General features: G+C 31.3%; 3 protein-coding genes across 18 annotated transcripts in view; 1 reads left to right on the plus strand and 2 right to left on the minus strand.

Moving 5' to 3' along the window:
* LOC122530384 (ammonium transporter Rh type A) overlaps window positions 1-9,536 on the plus strand; it is a 54,870-nt gene extending 45,334 nt beyond the window's left edge. For 10 of the 11 annotated variants that reach the window (XM_043657281.1, XM_043657272.1, XM_043657280.1 and 7 more), the window contains 6 exons: window positions 2,079-2,226; window positions 2,645-2,863; window positions 2,956-3,038; window positions 6,996-7,139; window positions 8,074-8,239; window positions 8,520-9,536. In XM_043657281.1, the coding sequence (XP_043513216.1) occupies window positions 2,079-2,226; window positions 2,645-2,863; window positions 2,956-3,038; window positions 6,996-7,139; window positions 8,074-8,239; window positions 8,520-8,677 (918 nt within the window). In that variant the 3' untranslated portion in view covers window positions 8,678-9,536. The remainder of the gene's footprint in view (window positions 1-2,078; window positions 2,227-2,644; window positions 2,864-2,955; window positions 3,039-6,995; window positions 7,140-8,073; window positions 8,240-8,519) is intronic. The other variant, XM_043657278.1, reaches the window with a different exon arrangement.
* On the minus strand, window positions 8,799-12,512 carry LOC122530383 (signal recognition particle receptor subunit alpha homolog). Of its 3 annotated transcripts, none has more exons than XM_043657269.1 (8): window positions 12,277-12,512; window positions 11,756-12,125; window positions 11,321-11,389; window positions 10,965-11,106; window positions 10,745-10,883; window positions 10,085-10,617; window positions 9,586-10,000; window positions 8,799-9,492 (listed from the first exon to the last, which is right to left on the minus strand). In XM_043657269.1, exons 1-8 carry the CDS (start codon window positions 12,391-12,393, stop codon window positions 9,367-9,369), a joined length of 1,911 nt encoding a protein of 636 aa, XP_043513204.1. In that variant the 5' UTR covers window positions 12,394-12,512; the 3' UTR covers window positions 8,799-9,366. The 3 variants fall into 3 exon arrangements, with proteins under 3 accessions (XP_043513204.1, XP_043513205.1, XP_043513206.1); XM_043657270.1 differs by having other exon boundaries at window positions 11,321-11,362; window positions 12,277-12,511; XM_043657271.1 differs by lacking the exon at window positions 11,321-11,389 and having other exon boundaries at window positions 12,277-12,511.
* Window positions 12,513-13,121: 609 nt separating this feature from the next.
* On the minus strand, window positions 13,122-24,923 carry LOC122530395. 4 transcript variants are annotated; one of them, XM_043657306.1, is made up of 17 exons: window positions 24,767-24,923; window positions 22,605-22,821; window positions 22,217-22,330; window positions 21,659-22,150; window positions 19,033-21,544; window positions 17,278-19,002; window positions 17,066-17,135; window positions 16,862-16,933; window positions 15,732-15,921; window positions 15,523-15,639; window positions 15,263-15,439; window positions 15,013-15,180; window positions 14,839-14,931; window positions 14,711-14,753; window positions 14,516-14,628; window positions 14,315-14,445; window positions 13,122-13,521 (listed from the first exon to the last, which is right to left on the minus strand). In XM_043657306.1, exons 2-17 carry the CDS (start codon window positions 22,740-22,742, stop codon window positions 13,503-13,505), a joined length of 6,174 nt encoding a protein of 2,057 aa, XP_043513241.1. In that variant the 5' UTR covers window positions 22,743-22,821; window positions 24,767-24,923; the 3' UTR covers window positions 13,122-13,502. The 4 variants fall into 4 exon arrangements, with proteins under 4 accessions (XP_043513241.1, XP_043513243.1, XP_043513242.1 ...); XM_043657308.1 differs by having other exon boundaries at window positions 17,278-18,942; window positions 19,003-21,544; XM_043657307.1 differs by having other exon boundaries at window positions 17,278-18,358; window positions 18,389-21,544.
* Window positions 24,924-25,552: the final 629 nt, after the last annotated feature.

Genomic DNA, 25,552 nt, shown 5'->3' on the forward strand with positions numbered 1-25,552 from the left:
CCGATACCGGAAACGATCATCCCACGGAACGTACAGAGAGCTTTGCCAAGACCGTGTTGCTGGCTTTTATGGTAATAGGGAGATCGGTACACGTGGTGCAGAGATTGGAGAATTTTTACTAAGGAGACGAGAATCGTTCGTACGTAGCGGTTGATTTTTAAATAATTAAGGAATTTTCGAGAGAGATTTTTCGTACGTAGCGGCTGATTTTTAAATAATTAGGGAATTTTTCTATGATTATCTCTTTAATTTGACAATTTGGTAATAACTTTAAATTTTAGTAGAATATTTGAAGATTTAGAAGAACAGTTATTTAAGTTTAATCTTCTAAATAGAATTATCTCACATTTTGTAATGAATTTTGGAACTGAGATTAATGATAATTCAAAGATAATTGGAAATTTTTATAATATAGTACAATTTTATAGTGCAATAAGGTGTTAGTATAATAAAAAAAATGAATTGTTCTGCCGAATCAACAATTAAAATTAGATTCCAGAATTACTTACTTGTAGAATGTTTATATTTTCCACGTATTACGTGTATTTAATATACGAAAGACAAAATATACATAAATAAACTGTAGATCATTTATAAGCCAGAGATATTAATTGGGACAAAGATCCAGAGATATTTAATTCTATGAAATTCAAAGATAAACACTTGTATTTGAATTTTTCATTTAAGATTGTTAGATAGTTAATTTTGGACAATGAAAATGGAAACATAGATCTTTTAAATTCGATAAGTTTCGTCCGAGTGATTAATTAATTTTCCATTTAATTAAAGCTACAATTTCTGGCGAGTCATTTTATAGAACGATTAATACATAAAAACGTATCGATAACGTATAATACAATCGAAACAGACGTTGATAAAATTTTTCTTTGATGTTCTTCAATCTATGTTCTCTCTCTCCTCAACCACGAAGTTCCAAAAAGTTTGATATTTTCGAGGGAGCAATCACGAGCGGTATAATTTCGAAAGTTCCGTAAATTTCAAAGTTTTTGAACGACGTTTGAATAGAATTAGTGAATAGTGGTAATTAGGAAAGTTGCGAAAAGTATTCGAGGCGATCGATCGTTTAAAAAAAAAAAAAAAAGAGAAAGGAAAGGGAAGGAACGAAAGTCGGCTAGCGTGTAATCGATATCCAGGGAAGTCGAACGAAAACGTACCGATCAAATTGTTTCTCGTTCTTACTTTGCTTTATTGAATTTCTTCGAAAGTCTGTTTTTCTTAAAAAAAAAAAAAAAAATCTAGAATATCGTTGAAATCGCTGTTTTCATTGTATGTCCGAAAGAGTCGCAAACACGATGTGTATCACTCGTGATCAAGTATGTTTCCATAGTATTTTATATTGTTGGAACATTATGTTTACCGATTTTATTTTCGACTCGAAACGATGAATGAAATTTCTATTAGATCACACGTCAACGTTTATCGGTAAAAATGTTGTTACTGTATGAAACAGAAATGTTTTAACAAAAACGCCGTTCAACGTCGCTTACTATGAATCGAGGAGTATCAACAAAAGCAGTTCTTGACCTAAGTTTTTTTTTTCTTAATTTCTTAGACAACTGTCCGTTTTGCGATGAAATTTTTATCTTATCGAAAATTGATGTTGATTTTATAAAAATTTTTCCCGTTAGATTCGCAATTTTGTGATTTAATTAGATATTATAGTTCTTCTATGATATATCGAAATGAAATTATGTATACAAAAAATACTTATAAAATATATTATACATTGTGACAAACATTCTTTAAAAATCAATATGATTGTATATTATCTATATTTTGATTTATTGTGAAATTAATGGACCTTACGAAAATATTTTTTATTATATTCACAATTTTATAATTTTATTAAATAGTTCTGAGATTGTTAGTAAAATTTACGTAATACGATGAATATTTTGTTTACAAGAATTGAAATATATTGTCACAAACACTTCGATTTTTCATTTAACTCAATAATGTGTTTATCAAAAGTATCAAAAAGCACAGACACTCTATCAAGACTAATGCTCTAAGTACTTTGATCAAATCGAATTAAAACTCAAATTTTCACTTCGCAGGCCGTCGATGCGGGTGACAGTATGTTTGTCCACGCATTCGGAGCATACTTTGGACTTGCTGTTAGTTTCGTATTTGGGATGAAGGACAAGCCCAAGGAACATCATCTCGAGGGACCATCCTACAACTCCGACATTTTCGCGATGATCGGTCTGTCTTTCAATTTCTTCCACGCTTCACCAACGAAACATCACTAATTTTGTTAAATTTTAACCCTGCGCGCAACACTTATCAAATACGAAACAAAACTTTATTTTTTGCATTGAAACAACATTGATAATGGTGAAACTGGTGAAAGAGCCAAGTCTTTTCAAATTTCTTTCATCATAAACATCAAATTCAATTCCCTTCGAAATGTCACAGCAAGGAAGAAAAAAAAAACAATTTCCATCACACGTTGAAATTAAATCAAATTTCAACCAATAATCAATGTAACCATCTATGTATCCCTCTCTTCAAACCGTACTGCGATTGTCACGTTGCACAAACGAATTCATCGGCGCGAACCGACGAAAGATAAGGTATCTTTGAGGAAAACGTACGACACAGTTCTAGTTTGCTTCTATAGGCACGGTATTCCTGTGGCTGTTCTGGCCGTCGTTCAACAGCGCCGCTCTAGAAGGAGACGATCAGCAAAGAGCCATTATAAACACCCTTCTGTCGATCTCGTCCGGCTGTGTGATCGCGTTCGCGACCTCCGCCCTGGTCTCCAAGGATAGCAAATTCAACATGGTACACGTGCAGAACTCGACGTTGGCCGGCGGTGTAGCCATCGGCACCGCGGCAGGTACAAGACGACCTAATTAATCGGAGATTTACATTGGACGGTACTCAGGCCCTTGTGCGTCTAACCGAACGACATTTTCTGAATAAACACAGGCATGATGTGCAAACCGGTGGGTGCTTTGGTCGTTGGCGCTCTGGCTGGACTACTCAGCGTACTCGGCTACAAATATCTCACGGTAATTGGCTCCGTTACGTTTTTTCTTTCCTTTTTTTCGCTGTACAATCATAGAAACTACCAAATTTTTTCGTTCGTTTTAATTCGATCTGATTCACTGATTTTTATTAGAAAGTTTCACAGGAAATAAAACTGTCAACGACAAATTGATCGTGACTCAAGAAAAAAACTCAAGTGGAGATGATGCAATTAATTATCTAATATTGTTTGCTACACTGTAACCTCAAGCACTCGTGTGTATTTTAATAATAATGTATTTTCAATACTTGTCAAATCTTCATTCATCGTATTTTTCTTAATTTAACCTAAAAGAATGTACGAAGATGACACGCGAGACGATCGTATTGAAACCATAACGTCCCTATGTTGTTATCTTAATGAGTTTCCTAAACTACAACCGCGGATAGTTATTAAATCGTGTTCGTATTATAAAATAAAGTTAATAAATTTAATTATTTGGAAGCCAGTGGAATGATCCCGTTCGATAATCATGCAAATGTAGAAGTCCTTCCTTCCTCTCTTTATCTCTTTCTCTCTTTCTTTCTTTCTTTCTCTTTCTCTCTCTCTCTCTCTCTCTCTCTCTCTCTCTCTCTCGCCTCGGTGGAAAGTGTTGACGAGGTCGACTGAAATTTTTAAAGCTGCCAAAGTGGCGGAGAAACTTCCCCCGGCGCGGTTCGTATACGTGGGGAACATAAATTTCGCGGAAAGTGGGTTCCGTCGATGGAACGACGTGCACGTGAAGCCCGGGAAACGATTATGAATCGCGAGCAAATTAAATTTACCGGCACGTGATCGGCTCTGACGTCGGTTATCCTCGATGGTTACCTCCAACAGCCTGTATCGCGTTACTTTCGTATTTCGTTACCGTCCAGTAGCCAGATTCTCGTTAATCTCCCGTGTCAATGCCGTGATTTCACGTATCGCGGATTAGTTATCACCGTGATCACATCGTACGATGCTTTTTTTCAAAATTGTTGCACTTTGTCAGAAAGTGTTCTCTCTCACACTCGTAACTGTATTTTTCGCCGAATTGGCGAGCTCTTCTCTTTATAGTTGAAGAGAACAGAGTTATTTCGTTGATGTAGCAAATGTGAAAAAGAGAATTGTATCTCTTTTTGTATTTTATATATTTATTTGTATTTTATAAAATCAATAGCCCATATGTATAAATTTATAAATTTCTAGTGTTATTTTATAAATTTATAATGTATAAATTTCTTAATGTATAATTTATTTTATAAATTTATAATGTATAAATTTCTTAATGTATAATTTATTTTATAAATTTATAATGTATAAATTTCTTAATGTATAATTTATTTTATAAATTTATAATGTATAAATTTCTTAATGTATAATTTATTTTATAAATTTATAATGTATAAATTTCTTAATGTATAATTTATTTTATAAATTTATAATGTATAAATTTCTTAATGTATAATTTATTTTATAAATTTATAATGTAATAATTTATAATGTATAAATTTCTCGATATTTGAAAATTCTTTCTTGATCTTTCACTACCATTTTTAATCTAAAAACTTTTCCTCTGTATCTCATACAGTTTCGTAAATATTCGCGGCAATACGAAAAGTCAAGATCTTTTTCCTGAAAGAAAGAAAGATCAACAAACGGAGGAAGAAGAAAGGATCAAAGTATCGATACCATGTAATTTCACCCAGCATCTCTCAATTTTCACGGAACACAAACAAAACTGTTCCCTTAGGGTCAAACTATCGATAACGCGTAATTTAACCAACTGTCCCTTAATTCGCACGGAATACAGACTTTTCAACTATTTCATTCGAGCCCTAGGTCGCCCTTCGGTTTCGACAGTGGAATATAGAAGCCGCGCGATGGCGGTATTGACTTAGGAAGATCCGCAGAAGACGAATAATCATCGCGAAGAACTTTCGTCGGAAGTTCTTTTAATCATCCGGGCGATTCATTCGCGTGGGGATTTCCTTCGCGGCTCGCTAATCCCATATTCTTTATGTACTTTGTTCTTCTGGCTTCCTTCACAGTTTCCTTCCGTGGAAGGTACTATTTCCAATATTTCAAACGCGTTGATCAATGATCTTTTTCGAAATATCTGACGATAATTCGCCGATTAACAAATAATACGTAAATCTCGCGTCTATTTTGTTGAAATTTCTTCCTTCGAAGACTTCGAAGTTCAATTTCATTAACAGTGATACTAATAACAATGGAACACTATTCGATTGTTAAATCATTAAGGACGTTGCATTGACGCAAATTGCAATTTACGTCATCGAATTCTGTTTCTTAATTCGCTTGATATTTTCTTTAATGCTTCGCAATTTATGTTCAAAGAAGTCGATGCATGAACGAGTTAAAATTGTAGCTTGAAGATAAGAAAAGGACCGATATATTTTTGCGGAGGACGAAAAAAAAAAGTATACACATGGGGGTGATATTTTTTACGCGACGACAAGAAAAAGAGAAAAATTCGAAGTAAATTGTTCTCAAAGCGGTGCACATCATCCACTTAGTGTTTCCTATTTTGTTATCTTTCTCGCTCGTTTAACGCTCACGTAGATCTATGCTTTCCACGAAACAGTCAGTGGAAAGCATAACAGTAAATATTAAAGCGTATCTGAAAAAAACTCGCAAATTTGCGTGAAATTTAAGAGCGGCGATTAACCGTACGTTACGGATGCGTTATTATTATTAGTGTTAATAACTATTAACAAGGTTTAGTAGAACACCAAAGAGCATAAAAAAAAAGAGAAAAAATAAATAGACGAAAAGGATAAATTACCGTAGCGTAATGTATTTCAATTTAAACGTCATTTAAATTGCCAATTTAAATCGTCATGTTTTTTCGATGAAATATAAAAAAAACGTTAAAAAAAAAGACAAAAAAAGAAATGGAAAAAAAACGGCAATTTGAAAGCTACAATTCTTTTTTGGCAGTCGTTTTAATCGGAAAAAACGATGCATACGAAAAATATGTACAAATGTTAAATTTTCGTCGTGATATTTTTGTTTGTCACCAACTCTTTTTGTTTCAATGTGTCCTTCTAAATTTCGTAAAAACGAAAATTACGCGAGAGGAAATTTTTTTTTCACGTGCTGCGGGCATCGTGTTCAAAGAGAAGAGTAATATTAACTAAAATAGGTAAAAAAAAAAAAAAAAACAGAGAGAGAGAAACGTTCAACTGAGGCTGGAAATAAATTAAATTGGTTTTCCAAAGTAAAAAAAAAAAAGAAAAAAAGAAAAAAATTTCACAAACTACTGTCTCATTAATACTCTCGTCCTAATTAATACTCGATCGTTATCTCTCATCTACACCCGTCATCAACCCTAATACCTTAATTACAATCTAGATTTCATCCACCTTATCATTAATTCTCACAATCCTAACCACCATTCCTGGAAGTCTTCCACTCTGACTTTATCCTACAATTTATCTCAATCCTCAATCTTCACTTCAATTTTACTATATTTCAATAAATACAAGAAACCAGCTGTACTTTTCGAAAATTTCCTACTTTCAATATTAATTATCGATGAACGATGATTATTTACATTACATGTAAAATTTAATTTTAATCAAATATTATTTAAATTAAATCGTATTCTTTGAATATACTTTGAGTGTAAACGAAGACGAATTTAAAAACCACGATGTAACTTATTTGCGAAAATTAATAACTTATTATTCCACGATTGTAATTTAAGTAAAATTTGCAGTCTGAATCCAGTACAAAATTTGCAAATTTTAAACTATTAAACTTTTTCATTATATCAATTTGTTCATTTCAGACAAAAAGAATCAATTGTATATCAATTTTTTTACCAATATCAAGCAACAAGTCAAATTAAAAAAGAATAAAAGATCGACGAGAATTTACTCACCCTTTACAGCAATCTTCCTCGAACTCGCGATAGCCAGGCTTTCAGTCACGATTCTTCCGCTTCTTCTTCCAGCCACTGATCCAAAAACGTCTGAGGATTCACGACACGTGCGGCGTGCACAATCTCCACGGGATGCCCGGCGTTTTGGGCGGTATCTTCGGTGCGCTGATGGCAGGCCTCGCTAATGAAGCTTCTTACGATTATTCCCTTTACGAGGTGCGTAAGTTACTCCCTTTTTATTCTCCTTAAGGGAGAATTAATCGAGTTCGCAAGGAATGACTTATGTATGTGACTAGCCAGTGTGGATAGCAACGAACTTCTACCTGTTCTACAGGACAAAAAGCCTCAGAGACCGTTTAATCTATCGGTCGTAAAACGAACATCCCACTTGGTGAAAGTAACAAACTCGTGGCTGTTACTGTTGTTGCTAACCAACGGAACTTTGGACTTTGCTAGATCCCAGGGGATGACCGCGGAGATCTTTGCCCTGCGTTCTCTATGTCATTGGATCTTGAGTTACTTGGACTTAGTAGATCTTGGATTTGATAAAAGATGATGGAAATGTGTTGATGATTTTTGATATTCTTTTTCCTATTGGTATCTTAAAAATTTTCAATCAGAATAATCAAATCAGTTAGGCATGCATATACGTCAAAAATTCTGGAGTTATGTTCCTCTTCTTATCAGATTCTTCACACTCTTCACTCTTTCTAAACATTCTCTTTCCAAACGTGAATCACTTACCATTCTTACACTCTCTCATTCTAAACAATCACACTTTACAACACTTTTCATTCAGTTAGTATTGTACAACTGTCGTTCAATATTTCCACTCACACTTTGGTTCATTCACTCACACATCTAAACGTCTGTTATAAATTGTCCAAAAAACATTGACTAACAAATATATGTGAAAGACTTGAATGATTATCAAAATACATGATCCATACATGTATTTTATTTCTAGAATTTCCCTCTTTTGGAATGAGAGATATCAAATTTTATTGTAGACTTCAAATTTTCTTTCATTACTATGTAATTAGAATTGCTCAGATATAAAGATCTTTCGTAACTTGCTAAGAATCATGAGTAATCTTTAAATTTATGATTCATATATTGTTTCATTGAAAATCTGGCTTTTCCTTATTAGATCTTTCCCGCGAGAGCACCAAGCTCTGAAGCAAAGTTAGCTGAGATGAGGGACAATTATGGTATATCAGCTGGGCTTAACAGAACAGCAGGGGAGCAGGCTGGCTATCAATTATTAGTACTAGCAATTACAGTGGGAATCGCTATCGTTTCAGGATTAATAACAGGTAATCGTTTCTCATTGATTATCCGCATGACATTTTGATAATGATAAATTGCACGACTCTTCACTGGATTTCCCTCGAATTTTGGCAGAAAAGGACATAAACAATTATTCAGAATATTAATCAATTTCAAAATATTCAATGCAAAAGTTATTAAAATTAACAATGCAAATTTCTTTGCACTTTTTTCTTGCGATAGATATATAGCAGAAATGTAAATTTATACGTAGCTTGCTTTGAGATCACATCGACATCACACTGGGGCAAATAAATTCCTGTGTAGGTTTAATGATGCGGATGTCAATCTGCGGTTCTATTTCCGAGGAGCAAAAATTCGACGATGAAGCCCACTGGGAATTGGAAGAGGAATCTTCACAGGAGTCGAAAGTCAAAGAAGGGAACAGCTGTGGCGGCGATCAACTGCCAATGGCCCATATCTGAAGCGGGTGCTTATAGTATATCGATATATCGATATATCGATTTATCAATATTATATATCGATAACAGCAGAAGATTCCGCTTGCATATGAATGCAAATAAAGGAAGAAATTAGAACCGTAAACCTAGAAAAATTTGTAAAATTTATTAAACAATTTGTTAAACATCGTATTCGACGCGTATTTGACGCGTATTCGACTGATGCAACAATACACAGTCGGTTATTTCATACATATTCAACAGGTATCAAAAAGTGGACTAGAGAAATCAATATTACAGAAAACGGACCACGTAAAATGAAACAATTATGGAAAGAAAAGCGAAGCATACAAAAAATGTATGGTATTCCATTTTCTTTCTTTTAATTGCATTATTTATATTTTTTAGAATATTCTATAAATTTTTACGGTAAATCATTTATAAGGGCGAGCGTTTCTAGGAATAGCAGTATTTATCGGATCGTCTAGCGTATTAAAATAATTATTGTAAAAGCACTATAGATCGATCAGAAATAATGCATATTTAAACATGATAATATATTATTCTTGCTAAACTTTTTGTATATAATTATAATAATAATGGTAATAGAGATAATTCATTCCTTAAAATTGTCAATAACAATCCATCGAAATTTTAATTATTTTTTTTTATGTAATAAGTTTAATATCGTCTTTTAGTATTCAAATCAACAATTACTTCATTAACGCATGTACCACCACTTTTGCGTTTAATGATTTCAAATCGGTATAAGTTTGCCCTGTCCCAATGAAAACGATAGGTTGTCCGGTAATATAGGTCATAGAAATCGCCGCGCCTACCTGAAAATCCAGAAACAATATAAATAATAAATAATATAACAATATGTCATAATAGAACTATTTAATTATATCCTATCAACAAATTCTATTCACCTTATCATCGATTGTATCAAATTTAGTTAACACAATGCCATCAATGATATGAGGATTGTTGGACTGACTATGATCGGCTAGTGCTTGATTGAATTTCACCAATTGATCAACAGCTTCGTTTCCAACAAGAGCTTCACCAACAAAAAGTACGAGATCTGGTTCGTTTACTTTAATCAACTTAGTCAAGGCTCTCATTAACGGTTCGTTATCTTGCATCCTGCCTGCAGTGTCCACTAAAACCACATCGATTTTCGAGTCCTTAGCGAAACGGATCGCTTCCATGGCAATACCAGCAGCATCTTTTCCATAACCTTTTTCGTACAATTGAACCATAGTTTGATTTCCATGTTTCTCCGGTGGATGAAGAGCATTCAAATGGCGCATATGTGTTCTCAATTGCTCAACTGCACCAGCTCTGAAATAAAATTAGATAAAAATATATCTATATTGAAATAGAAAATTAATAAACAAATGACGATGTACTAATTAAATAAGATACCTAAATGTATCACATGCTGCAATTAGCACGCGAAAATTATTCTCTATAAGCCAAAAACAAATTTTCGCTAGATTTGTTGATTTTCCCACTCCATTCACACCGCAAAAGGTCATAACGTAAGGTCTACTGTTCTTTTTTGCTTCCATTGCATCTCGCAGAATGTCCACACGTCTCTTTGGGGACAATATTTGTACCAACGCGTCGGTCAACGTGGCTTTGACGGTATTAGCTACACTGTCAAATGTACCAAGCACTTTTCCTTCAAGCTTCACACCAACAGAATCGCATAATTTTTGAGCAATTTCGGCTGCTACGTTTTTTGAAATCAAATGATCCTTCAATTTTTCTAAAACCGGAGCCATGTCTTCACGTTTCAACGATTTGTTACCAACCAAACTTTTAAACATTGAAAACATGCTGTTGGTTTTCTTTTGTACTTGTGGCTTGGAATTTTCCATTTCTTCGTCAGACTCATCCTCAGAGTCACTTTCAACTACTATATCACGAATACCGCCTTTCATTTGGCCCACTAACTAAAAAGACAATTTAATACATTCAATTTTTGACTCACTAAAAGAATGATTTAAATAATTCATTTTTTAATTATGCAAATAAATTATTAAACATAATCATCATTGACAAAAAATAAATGATTTATACTGTTTTATCAGCTGCCACATAATCACCACTTTCTTCTGGTTTATCTTTGGTGCGTTCCAAAGCAGCAAGATCTTTGATGGTCCCACCTAATTCCCATACACGAGGTTTCTTGCCAGCTTTCTCGGGTTTTTGACCTTTTCTGTGAAATATAAATATCTCATGTAATTCATATTATTTAATATAATAAAAAACTTCTTATTTCAGAAATTAAGAAACTCACTGCTTATCAACTTTCTTCTTTTGATTATTCATTTTTTGTGCCAATTTCATACGATTTGCAATTAAAACTTCTTCATTTATTTCTCCGTTATGATTTATTTGATTGTGTGATAAATCCTGTTTTGGTACCTCTTGAATTTTCACTGTGAAATTAAGTAAAAGAAAGAGTATAAAAAATTACGAAATTATTGAAAAACAGACAAACTTAAATTTAATTATCTTTTAATAATTCATCATTAGAAATTTAACTTATTTAGAAAATTAATTCCCCAATCTAATCATTGTTAATATTGTTGATCCACAGCAAAAGTGAATAATTCATTGATATGTACATATGTAAAATCCAAAATCACTCACTTTGATCATCTTTATTAGTATTAACTCCCTTCTTCCTTTTACCTAAAAGCGAAGACCCCCATTTCCATACTGAAAACGATATATTACTACCTAAATGAAAATTTCTTGCCATTCTATATTAGATTCTAGACAAATAACTCATGATACTCACTAGTAAGAAATAAATGAAAAGACCAAAAATTTTACATTAGTCCAAAACCACTGTCAACCTTATAACCATAAATAACAGAATTACTTGTATTACATAAAGAATTACATCCAAACCATTTTAAATACAAGAAAAAAAACAATAATGTAAAAAAGAATACAGATAGCATTAATCTACAGAAATGAAATAATTAGTATATAAAGCTTATTAAAGGCAATGTATTTGAAATAAATGAAACATGTGCTGTGAATAAAAAAACGTGCTTCCACGTTGCAATTGTTACATACCCTGTTTTTTATTATCTTTATCATCTTTCCGTTCAATCATACTAGCAACAGTCTTCTTTGATTTTTGACTTTCATCGAAGGTACGCATTTGTTTAGGTATCTTAGCCTGTGTCCTTGCCCATTGTTCAGCCATAGCAAGCACTTGCTCGTAATTATTTTGAAATTCAAAGTTATAAAACCATTTAGAGTTCTCCAATTCATTTTTGAATCTATCTCTGAATTCTAAATGGATGTCATTTAAAAATTTGTCTACATACGATAATTGTAGTATCTTTTGATATGCAACAACAAACACCAGCTCAAATTCATTATCAAGTTTGTACTGTAAGCGTAAGGAATCGTATTCAAATGTATGGTTTCCCGTACGTTCCTGTAAAAAGAAATTATAGAAAAAGAAATTAATTGTTTAATGATCAGTTATTTGTATATGAAAACTATTTCTACGATCAAATAATTAATAGCACTCCATATAGACGTAATCAAATTTAAAAAAAAACAAATATCAAAACAGCAATACTTACTTGCAATATGACACTTCGTATTAACGCATTAACACTGGGTGCAAATATTTGCGAGGTGCTTTGAAAACACCATAGAACAATACCACCTTTACTGAATATAGTAAATAAATCGAGCATGATTGTACGATTCTTAATAATAAAAAAATGTTTGATTAATATTGCGACCTAACCTACTGATGATCATGCACTTTAATTTTTGTACACGTCAGATACTGCAACAAACCTTAGAATAAAAGCTATAAGATACGACAAAACGTGAACATTGAGATGTTTTAAGGCAACTACACATTGCAATGAAAGGCCATGAAAGGGCGCCAGATTTAGAAAGTAGTTTTGGATGAGGGAACTATTTCAAAATATTAAAAATCTTTTATCTTTGAAAATTATATGAAGTTATATGAAAGTTACATAAAAATTACACAAAGTTATATCCAAAATATTATACTATTGGTAAATATATAAAAAAAAAAGTCTAAAATTATTCATTACTTTTCCATTACTCCGTTATATTTATACAAATAATTTAAATAAAAAATTATTCATATAAGAAAAAATATTAATTTTTCATAACAATATTTATTTTTAAAAATTAAAGAAATATCTAAGAAATGACATAACATCAACTTCATATTTAAATATTCATTATTAATTACCTCATCACAAACAGTCACTACTAGTCATGCTAATAATAATGCTGTATCTATAATTAAAAATATAGTTGTTGTAAGACATATTTAAAATATTTTCTATTAAACATTCAACATTGTATAGATTTGTAAGTAAAATATACTTTCCTAGTTTTGAAACACAAATTTAATGCAATTAGAATAATATTCTGAAATATTAAACAATTTTCTACAATTTATTTTTTTTTTTTTTTTTACTTTATCAATACAATTATTCTTTAAACCGAATAATGGATATATTTTCAGTGCTATAATTCTGAACAGGCAGTGTATGATGATCGCATATACTTAAGCTTTCAACTTATCTTATACATTATTATGCATAAAGTAAATATAAAAATGTATAATGAAAACAATTCCATTAATGATATATACAATAACTCCATAATGCTTTACATAAATTAATAAGATTTCATAGTAGCTTAGTTATAAATTTCTATAAGGCTGTATTAGAACCATACATCATCTGAAGAATTTGAATGTTTGTAGACATCTCTTGTTCACTTCTGTACACTATTGTAGTCGAATAAAAATATGTCATTATGATAGTGAGAAAAACCTGCAATAATAATGATCACATAAGGCATTGAATATCTAATACTTGTATAAAATATATTATAGAAAAAACGCTTATGATAACGATGATGTTTCAAATGCTTAGAATAAAACAACATTTATAATTTTCAAAAATTTTTTATATAATTGAAGAAAATCAAATAAAAAAGAAAATACTTTTCATATATAAATGTACAAAAAAATTTCTTTTATATTCGTAAAAACGTACATTACAGTCTATAAGAAAATTAAAATGATGCTCACACATCACCTTATTCGCATCATCTAAACTGAAGTTCAAAAATTCCCTTCCGAAAATGGACCAATTTATGAATACATGTACAGATATATAGAAATTACGTAAATACAAATATAATGCTTTGGCTATAAGTTCTTTGTTCAAATAAATTGTGAAGATTTATTATTATAATAAATTTGTCGAATTTGAAAAATATCACGATATTAACAAATTTGTAAGAAATTTTATAAAATTGTAATATTTAACTATGAAGAACAGTATTACTAAGAAAACAGTCTTTATATGATATCAATAATACTGTAAGAAAAACATTTTTTCCTAATATAATGCAACTTTTTACACAAGATTTTAATCGTAAATTTGACCGATAACTTTATATATATTTTATTATGTTTCTACGAAGTTTTCTCTCAAAGTTTGTAAAAATATAAAAAAATCATTCTTTAAAAGATAATCGTATAAATTATTTACATGTGAATAATATTAGTTTTTATCATATTTTCTAGGTAACCTAGAAATAAATTTAAATCATATATACTTTGTGCGTGTTAAGGCGCTTCCTCCTTTTGTGGGATCCATCATACGATCCCAATTTGTATGACCAACTACAAATCCTACAGCACGCATTTTTTCTTGTTCTTTACGTTCTTCCAAATCTGCCCACCGTACCTGTTAAATTTAACAATTCATGATAATTTTATCTGTACTTTTTAGTGATGAACAAAAAAAATATACTTACGCGTTTTTTACCAGAAGTATCTTCCATGTTATAATAATCGGGAACTTGAAGGAAATCTTTCATAGTCTGCACTTTTCCTTCATTTTTCTTTTTTGCTAACCCATCCAAACGATCTGTTTTAAATTGATAATGTTAGATAAACTGTGAATTGTTTGTAGAATATACTAATATTTTATAATGTATATAACAACAAACCTAATTTATCTTCGGCTTCCATACGTTCCCATTTGCTAACTCCCTATAAATGAATAACAATATGTATATATGTCTAATGAACGATCGTGATATTTATAAAATAATATTATAAAAGTAGCAAATATTACAATAGTATCTTGAATATCATCTTGACTATCTTGACTATCTTCATTTTGTTGAGAAGATTTCTCCTGAGCTTCTTCAGTGTCTTCCATATGAACCTAAAATCAAATAAATAATGATTTCATCTAAACATTTCATCCATAAAAAAAAACAGAAATAATCTAGTTGAAGAGACATACTTCTTCAATTGCTTGTTCTTGTAACATTGAATTAACATCTAATTTTTGATGATAGTTTGGAGTTGGCTCAAAATAATCTATAATTCTATTTATTTCATCTTCTGTACGATTGTGAATATTTCTTTTTAAACAAATTTGTAAATCCATTTCCATTTCACACACATACACCTATAAACATTTACATAAAAAAAATATTTTTTAAAAATTGTTCTTTTTTTTCATCTGTTCGAAATTCGAGGCTACAACTTACTTTGAAACCTTTCGTTTTAGCAAAACTCCACATTTCTTCATAATCAGATATTTTTTCGTTAATACAATCTAATATAATAAAATTGAAGAAACCATCGGTAATGTTCTTCTTAAAAGCTTTAACAAGAGATGCAATGTAACTTTGCTCCATTGCTTCCTCATATTCATAGACCATTTCCTATAAAGTTCATTAAATCAAAAGAAAGCCATAATTTATTTAATTTTAAATTTAATTCAAAAAAATAACAATTTGCTTTATACCTTAACTATAATCTTCTTTCCATTATCATCCATAGATTCTATTTCTTTCTCTACCAAGAAATAATCATCAAGACTTAATATTCTTGGTGCAGAACCTCCCTGTTCAACTTCTTTATCCTATAAAAAGATATTATATTCAAAATTGTTATATTATAAAATTATAGTATTAGTAGATGAAATAAATTATATTTCAATAAACATGACTCTACCTTAATAAGTTTTGCCACAAATGATTTTCCACTGCCTGGTGGACCTCTTAAAATTATAGCTATTTTTGGTGGTCTGTTCTGACGACCTGGAGGACACAATAAATCATCCACCATTGTGCAGTTTGATGTTTTTGCCAATTCCAAAGTTTTTGGTGCAGCTTCCAAGACATTGTGCTGAGTATCTGTAACACTATAATAAACAATGTCAACTTATTAAAAGATCTCTATAATCTATTTTTAATCTTTATATATACAATAAATGAAAAATAATTTTCTTTATATAACTTGAAAGAAATCGTAATAGAAATAAACAATTATTTAAGTCATAGGAATTGATATATTCAAATTTAAATGCATTGTATTTCATGTTTTTTGCACAAGGTATTAAGACATTAAAGAATTTTAAAAGTATCAAACGCAGTATAAGAGAAATATTTTGGAAGCTATTTTAAAAAATAGCCATCACCTGAAAAATAGTAAATGTTTTCCCATATTGCCTTATTGAAGTAAATTAATTAAATCGCAAAAATCACGTTTGCACATAATACAAACAGACTAAAATAAAATATGTTTGTATTATGTTGCTATGTGATTTGTGTATTTAATCCTACAAATTTTCACAAGATATATTATAAAAGAATAAGACCATAAATAATTTTCACTTGCAAATATAAATAAACCTTTCATGGTTTAAAATACATAATATTAATTAATATTAATAATATAATATTATTAATAATATAATCACATAAATGTATACATATTATAAATAATGAAAACCAATGGTTTTCTAAATATTTTCATGTGTCAATAACATTGACACAATGAATAAGAGCATATATGTATAATAGCATTTTGTAACTGCATTTTAGCAGTTTAAAAATAGAGAACGAGAGCGAGGAAGAGAAAGAGAAAGAGAAAGAAAAAGAAAGAGTGAATATAAATTTGCATAAATAAGTCTTCATACTTTATGCAAAATGCAATGGTTATCAGAAACATTATATCTATAGATGGTTACCAATGTGTGTTGAAATATAAATTTAAGAACACAAAAGTCATGAAAGCATTTATTTTACAATATTTCGAAGACTAAAACATTTAGAATGCATTTAATAATCAATAAGACATACCTGGTTTCTGATGGCTTTGTATCTATGATGTTCTTGTTCGAATTCTCCTGCCAGTTTATATTTCCTTTCGATCTAAAGAAAGTTATATATTTTCAAACGAAATTGATTTGCATTAATGTTAATATCAATCATGATTTACAATATTTTATTTGTAAACATAAATACGTTGATAAGTTTATAAATAATATACTTATTGTACCATACCTATCTTCATCTTTGTCATTTTCTTTATTTGTTTCCTTTTGAGAAGTTTCACATCTTTCCCGCGTTCTTTCTACAAATTTGGAAAAAATAATAATAACATTGCCAAGCAAAATTGCCTGTGCAAGTGTATAAGTGAACACCAATAAATACATATGTATGATTTTTAAATATGTTTTTACAAATTTCAACACTGAAAAACTGTATCAAATTACCTTTAGTCGAATTCTTTTCAAAACGGTTATCTAAATCTTTATCAGATGTATGGTCAAATATCCTATCATCATGTTCTTTCATTTTATAATCTTCTTTTTCTTTGTGTTCCCTTTCAGATTTCCTATCGTCGATAAATTCTTCGCTATTTCTTTTTTGCTTATAGTCTCCTGACCGCCTAGATTCTGTCTTGCTTGCATAACATTCGTACCTCCTTATTCTATCTGTGTAGTCTTTCAAATTCTGCTCGTTCTCCTCCCAATTTCTAAAATCTTTTGTCGGGTACATCTCATGCTCTGGCACTAATGGTTTTAAATTACCATGTCCATAATCAAAACACTGCACAGGAGTTAAGTGATCTTGAATCGATGATCGAGAAGTATGGGCATAATCTATTACTTTAACAGGTATGTGTTCAAGAAATTTCTTGTCACCGCCGGCCCCGCCGTGATTGTAATTAAATTGTTTCTCTATGCAAAATTCTTTCACAGGTGGACACCTGATTTGAGACTGTCGATTATCCATGGATCGTTTCATGTACATATTAGAGTTATCGAATTTTGTATAATCAGAACCTGATGAAGGATCTGAATATCCAGTCTTATAATCACCTACTGTCATATCGTTCATATTTCTCTCTGATCTTTTATCAGAAATATTACATTTATTTCCATTCATAGGAGATCGTCGTTCTATGTTGTTCGCTGCAATCTGATTGAACGATTCATTTTGAGTTAACATGGATTTATCAGAATAACCTCTTCCAGATCTTTGATCTATATCTCCAAAGCTATTTTTAGAGTATGGTTGCCTCCAGCCTGCATTCTGTGTATCATTAGAATCAAACTGCCTTTGCTGTATATTTTCGTCAATTAGTATTTTTTCATTATTAGCGAATATTTCACCACTTGTTTCTGATGTACCTGGAATTTTGGGGCCAGAATTGTTGTCAATTGGTCCTTTTGATCTAAATTCTCCAATTGCTCTGACATCAAGTTGTCTATTATCGAAGGGTCTATCAGACTGACCTCGAGATGGGAAGGAAGTATCAACTGTATCACCTATCGGACCTCGTGAACCAAAATATGTATCATTAGAACCCTGTGGGCCAAAGCATCCGTCAATGGAATTATCAAATTGTTTTTCATTAAATCTATTTGGAAACTGGGCGTCGTTTGCTATTTTTGAACCAGTTGGATTTCGTTGGTAAGATAGATCATTGCGTCGTGAACCAAAAAGTTTTTCATTGGGTCCCGAAAATCTAGACTGTCCTTCGTTTAATCCTCTAGGAATAAATTGAGAATCACCAGGACCTCGATTATCAATTGACCTATTATTAGATCCCTGAGGACCAAACTGTCCATCGCTCGTACTTCTAGAGCCGAATTGTCCATTATTAGGTCTTCTTAAGCCTAATTGAATATCGTATCTGGGGTCAAATTGTCCAATATTCAAAGGTCTGGATCCAAATTGTGTATTATTAGGAGCTCTTAGTCCAAACTGATTATCAGCAGGACCTCTTGGCCCAAATAATCCATCAGTAGGACCTCTTGGACCAAAGATTCCATCATTGACACTTCTAGGGCCAAATTGTCCATTGCCAGGACCTCTTGGACCAAAGGGTCCATCACCAGGACCTCGAGGACCAAACTGTGTATTGTTATGACTTCTTAGACCAAATTGTCCGTCGTTCGGACCTCTTGGACCAAATTGTCCATCGTTCGGACCTCTTGGACCAAATTGTCCATCATTCGGACCTCTTGGACCAAATTGCCCATCGTTCAAACTTCTTGGACCAAATTGTACGTCGTTGGGTCCTTGAGGACCTAATGGATACGGATTTGGACCAGAAGAATTAAATGGCGATTCAAACATAGGAAGTCTAACGTCGTTAGGACCTCTTGGACTTAAGAAGGGTACATTTGGTCTAAATGGCATTCCTCTTGGACCGAATGGAGAATCAAAAGGTCCTCTTGGATCAAAAGACTCAGTATTACTTGCAAATGGTTTCAAAGAAGACTCCTTTGCGTCATATGATTCATCTGTTCTTTGTATAGAATCAATAGTTTTATTAGTGTCTGTAAGAACAGGACCTAAATTAGGTAATTCAGGGGGTGGTTCCATATTTAAATCTTCAGGTTTCGGATCATTTTCTCCCATGAAAGGTAACACCTCCGTTTTTTTCTCAATATTTTCACTATTGTTATTAGATAGCTCTTGTTTTGCTTCTGTTTGTTCTTTGAATGCATTTTGTGAATTCTGTTCTGAACAGCTATATTTTGCAGACGGAATTTCTTCCTCTTTAATACCATCCTTCTGCAATGAGTTATCTTCGGGAAGTTGAACATCAATCCAGGGTGGCTTTTCTAATAATGGAATGTCCTTTTGTACTGAATAGTTCTCAGAATTGTCTTTCTGTGCGTTATCGACATTTTGTTCAGTCGCTTTCGAACTATTTACCGCAGTTTGTTCTACTACAATAGGAGACTCATTTTTAATCTCGTTTTTCACATCCATGTCGTTTCTAATATTCACAATTTCCGATCTAGGTTCGGTATTTGTAAAATCTTGTACATGTGGACTAGAATTCGGTCCTTTGAACGAACTTCCAGTTCCGTCCCGTGAATCGAACGAATTATTGCGTACAATTCCTGGAGAACCACGCGGTCCAAAGTCAGGACTTCCTTGAAGCTTGAAATCTCCAGACATTCTAAAATTACTAGGTACACCTGATGCAAAATTGGAAGACCCACGAGTTCCAAAATTCTGGTTTCCACCAGGTTTCATGAACAGAGAATCACCCGTAATTTTTTTAAAGCTTTCACTCAGTGAACCAACGGTACTACTTTTGTCAGAATCAAGGTAACTTGGTTTAAATACATCCATCGCTGCTCTTCTTTTTTCCATGAGCTTCTTAAGTTCTGGGGCAAATTTGTCCGATGACTCAAATTGAGTATTTCTATTAAAATTTCTTGGAGTATTTGGGAAACTATCACGCCTATTATCTCCTACGTCTTTTTGATCAAAACGATCTATATTATTTCTATTAAATCTATCACCTCCAGGACTGCAAAGTTCATTATTTAAACCAAATCGATCATTAACAGGTTCGTTTCCTTGTCCAATTCTATCACCTCCTGGTCCAAACCTATCGTTTCCAACAACAAATCTGTTGTCTCCAGGTCCAAATCTGTCGTTCGTTGGACCGAAACGATTATTTCCTGGCCCAAACCGATCATTTCCAGAGGTAAATCTGTCGTTGAAGTTTATTTTCTGCTGATTGAACTGACTGTTTCCATGTTCTTGATAATTTCTGTCTTCCCTTCTAAACTGATCAGCTTCAGATACTCGTTCATCATTTAATTTATAATTTTCACTTCGTGGAACGAACATATCATTGCGAAACTGATTAATTTGCTGATCATTCATACTATCTGAACTAAAACGTTCTGGTGGCATACCTTCCTTTTGACGAACAGAATCATTCACACCAAAGTTACTCTGATGACTTACCGAGTCGAAATTATTCATAGAACCAAGTTGACCTTGACGTTCGTTATGCATCAGATTGTTATCCGGACCGTTACTAGGGTTCATACCGAATGGAGGTGGTCTTCCTTGCATGTTAGGTGGAACTGATGGTCGTATATTGCTACTCTGTCGCGAATCGTTGCTAATAAATCCTGGTGGTGGCTGTGAGAAGTTCGGTACAGCTGGAAAATTCGGCGGTGGTTGTGTAAAGTTTGGCGGAGGCATTTGAGTTGGTGGCATATTGAATGGAGGAGGAGGTACTCCTGTCATAGTTTGAAAGTTAGGGAAATTCGATACATTCACTCCTGCGTTGTATTGTGATGTCCATTGCTGAGAATTCCAAGGTGATGAAGTCATCATATTAGAAGACATCATGTTCATGACTGGTAGCTGGCCTGTCGATGACTGGGAGACTTGAGAAGAGGTTGCAGTTTGAACATTAGACGTTATTGTTTCTGTTGCTGGTGGCGGCGGTGGCGGTGGAGGTACATTGGTATTTTGTTTCCCAGTTAAGCCAAGAGTTTTCCCAATACCCAATAAATTATTAATTAATCTTTGATTTTCCGTACTGGACAGAATATTCAATATCTTATCATCGCCTGGTAAGCTTTTGTTCTTCTCGACGTCTACCTTAGCAGCTTGCTTTTGTTGTTCGCGTTTTCTACGCATTTGTTCTCGTCGTTCGATAAGCTTCTCTCGCCATGATGTCCATTTCGCTTCATACTGTTTGTACTGAGTCTACAATAAAATAATCTCTTTTGATCAGTTTATATCTAGCAATAATTCATTTACTAATATTTCAACCATCACCGTCTATAGCTCATGTGCAATAGTAACTGTAATATCACTTACCTTGTCTGGATGATTAGCATTTTGCTGTTTCCACTTATTAAACTGTTCTTCCCACTGTTTAAACTGAGCATCAAATGTTTTCTCAGCTTCAGTTAGTTCTTCATCTTCGACTTTCAACTTTTTAGCACTATTAGATTCACTACCAGTATTACTACTGCGTTTACCATTTAAATTATTATTTTCTTTACTATTATTATTTTCGGGAGGTAATGGTGGCTGATTTGGAGGCAGAGGAGGATTTTGAGGACAATTTTGTATATTTGTTTGTTGAGTTGGAGTACTCGCATTCTGTTTAGCAGGAAATAATGGAAGATTGTTTTGATGTGGGGGAGGCATGCTTGTAAATTGATATGTGTTCATAGCAGTTGGAGGTAATGGCGGTTTTGTGTCCTCTTTTGGAAGAGGTGGTGGAGGTTGTACAATTGGTAATTGTGGCACCTGATTATTTAAGCTCATGTTCTGGGCAGACATGTGTTTCATTGTTTCTTGATACTGAAACAAAGTTAAATTAATAACTGAATTATATATGATTTTATGTTATTTATGTCTTTTATATACCTTCTCTCCATACTGCGCTTGCCATTGTTGATATTGTTGCTGCCATTGCTGCCACTGAGCCCAGTTTTGTTGTTGAGCTGCAGCCCATTGTTCAGCTGTATATCCACTAGGTGCCTAATAAAACATAATTGTGATCTGTTACATATGTAATATAAATATATAGATATTTATGTATTACATAAGTAAATTAGTACATTCATTATTTATGAGAGATTCACTTTTTACAATAGAGAATGAGAATGTACAATAATTTTAATCAACATATACTTTCAAGAAAAATGTTATATATATTAATTAATATTTAATAATATTTAATAAATAATATTTAATAAATAATAAACAGATTTTTTTTCATGTATTAAATAGAGATGTTTAATAAAATACTTACTGGTTGATTATAATATTGCATGTAAGCTTGCATCATAGCCATAGGATCTGCTCCTGGAGTAGCATAACCAACTGGTGGTTGCGGCATTGGAGTAGCAACAGCACCAGCTGACAATTGCCATTGATTCCAATTTTGCATTTTTACACCCTCTCTCACTCTAGCAAATGGTTTGCTAGTGCATTCCAAACAGTTTTAAGGGCCGCAGTCCATTTGGACGCTATTTTATATTCAAAGAAAATTGTTATAGAGTTGCCACCACAAACGTGTATAAAACATAATAAAAATCTCTATTCAGTTTCCTTTTATGATATAATCACTAATCATATATAAGTAAAAAAATGCTTCAAAAATTATTAATTATAATATTGATAAAAATTATACATACATCAGTTTAAAAATATCTGCAAATTTTAATCAATATTAAGACTGTTATATAAAAATTAAAACTATATACATATATATAATATATATAAAAATATAAAATGTATTTTAACTATGTGAATTATAAATCACCTAAAATTTTCCTTACTACTCATTACAATAATAAAATGTGCAGAAACTTATTTTTTAAATTTTAATAATTTTTATTTTTATTCAATAATAGCTAAAATATAGATTGTAAAAGAAACAAATTTTCATAAAATAATTGTAAAGAAAAATGCATATTATCAAACACTTATAAATGAATAATGTAAAACAAAATATGTTCAGTATAAATAATGAACATACATTCAATAGTTTGCACAAATATATTAATACAAAAATATAAGTTAAATATTCTGGCTATTAATCCACTGCACTTAGCAAATCTTTATAGTATGATTATCATATCCTACTAAAAGTTACTAAATGCAAAAGATTAAAAATTTTGTAGATATAAGATACATCACAATGAATTCCATGATGTTGACACAATTATTTGCTTACATACTGACATGTTCATAGCATATTTTTTCAATGTACATTTAGATACATAGGAAATATTTCACAAAAAGATTAAAACTCATAACATATCTATAAGCAATAGATATGAATATATGAAAATTAATAAATATTTGATAATGCAAATGCATCACATTAATACACAAAAAAATGTAAAAGCAAGAGGCAGATAATAAATGTTCTATAAAATCAAAACCAGATCCTTTGAAAAATTTATTGTTTCATTAAAACTAAATATGTATAAATAATTCCATATTTAGCTAACATTTATACTTCTATCAAGTACAAATAAAATTTTAAGAGCTGAAATTAAATAAAATAATCATAGATTAACCTAAAATTATATCACATTTTTCAATAAATATATGGTGCTCCTAAGGCTTGATATGGTATAGTTATTTAAAGGACAAAGAAATAGATTTGGAATAAAATTAATTAGGATTATTACATTGAATACCATCGGAAATACATAGAAAATATGCTTTAAATATGTGTAATTAGAGAGATAGTATTAATGTATACAAAAACATTACACCCAGCAAAATATGTATAGGATATAAAACAGATGTACGTTTTGAACATACATCAAAATTTTAATTATTGGAAATAACCTAGAGCCACTAACATACTACAATATCTATTATATTTCATAAAATGAAATACATCTAAAGTGATTGGAAATATACCTTATTACATAATGTATAAATAGTACACAAAAGTGTTTTGCTATATAACTTGTATGTAAAAAAAGGAGAGTACCCAATACATTGAATTTATGAAGAACTTGATTGGATCAAGTAAAATGCATTAATCTATTTGAAATGCAACACAATCACAAAGAAAAAATACAGATTAAATAATTTATCCTTAAATATGTTATCGGTGCTGACAGAAACTTCAAAGCATCTTTATTAAATACAGAAGCTTGTGAATTTCAGAAACATGTTCTGACAAGCATCTAAATGTAATCGCTATGGTGAACAAGGACGTATCAATTTCGATTTATAATTTGAAATACATTTTTAAAATTACGTTTTGATAATATAACAAGTACAATAAATGTGTTTTTATTATAATTATATGAAAAATGCACGTCTATTAAATACATTAATCGCATTATTCTGAACAACATATTCGGGAATATTCAACATTTTTGCAAGAATGTAAGACGAAAATAAAAATGTGAATGTAAACATTTGACATAGAAAAATGGTACTCACGACTCACGACTCAGGAAGTAGCAACACTTTTGACGTAAAATTCACGAAAACCTTTCTTTACTGCACAACAACTAAAACGAAACTTGGCACGAAAACGTCGAAACTGATCGGAACTTATGGCGGCTGAAGACGATGAAGCAACTAATTTCAGATACTAAACGACAAAAAAAATTCCCTAGATGTTGTATAATTGTCCTATCTTGCGCGGTTTATATAAAATGCTGTAGAAACATATTTCAATTCAATCTTTTTACATATTCTTTCCACGCAAAATAATGAAACATAATATCTATCATAAGATATAATAACAAGAATATTAATGGTATTTGCGTTTACTTATATCTTCGCTTATTTCATTGGTGATATTTCAAAGATTAAAATTTGAAGTTGATTAATTTAAAAAGAAAGCTAATAAAATGAAAAAATAAAATTTATGACAAAATGAAATTAATAACATTATTTTTATCAAATATACTATATCCTTCCCTTTTCTTTCACAAAATGGATTATTATTATAAAACAGTAAACTTACAAATTTAATAAAAATAAATAATTAATAAAGATATTCTTGCAAGTAGACAAATATTTTGTTTTTATAAAATTATATCAATAATCATTTGTTGCTAATAATTAAATGTAATAAATAATTAATTATAAAAATTAATACTAGTGTTAATATTGTAATGGTGGAACACTTTAAAGAAACACATTAAAGAAATTTTCCTGTTATAAAATTGTTACAAAACCTAGAAATACAGCGCATACAAATATTTTACGGAATTAACT

This window comes from Frieseomelitta varia, unplaced genomic scaffold, assembly GCF_011392965.1.
Source record: "Frieseomelitta varia isolate USP_RPSP 00005682 unplaced genomic scaffold, Fvar_1.2 scaffold_341, whole genome shotgun sequence".
In the NCBI taxonomy this organism is placed as follows: Eukaryota; Metazoa; Arthropoda; class Insecta; order Hymenoptera; family Apidae; genus Frieseomelitta; species Frieseomelitta varia.

Bases quoted from the DNA above. Each gene is read 5' to 3' on its own strand.
- LOC122530383 (XM_043657269.1), bottom strand. From the start codon at position 12,393: ATGCTCGATTTATTTACTATATTCAGTAAAGGTGGTATTGTTCTATGG. The intron at 12,126-12,276 runs GTAAGTATTGCT...TTCTTTTTACAG, and splicing joins TACGAAGTGTCATATTGCAA to GAACGTACGGGAAACCATAC. The intron at 11,107-11,320 runs GTGAGTGATTTT...TTAATTTCACAG, and splicing joins TACTAATAAAGATGATCAAA to TGAAAATTCAAGAGGTACCA.
- LOC122530395 (XM_043657305.1), bottom strand. From the start codon at position 22,742: ATGCAAAATTGGAATCAATGGCAATTGTCAGCTGGTGCTGTTGCTACT. The intron at 15,922-16,861 runs GTATGTCTTATT...TGTTTATTATAG, and splicing joins ACAAAGCCATCAGAAACCAG to TGTTACAGATACTCAGCACA. The intron at 15,181-15,262 runs GTAAGTTGTAGC...AAATGTTTATAG, and splicing joins CTAAAACGAAAGGTTTCAAA to GTGTATGTGTGTGAAATGGA.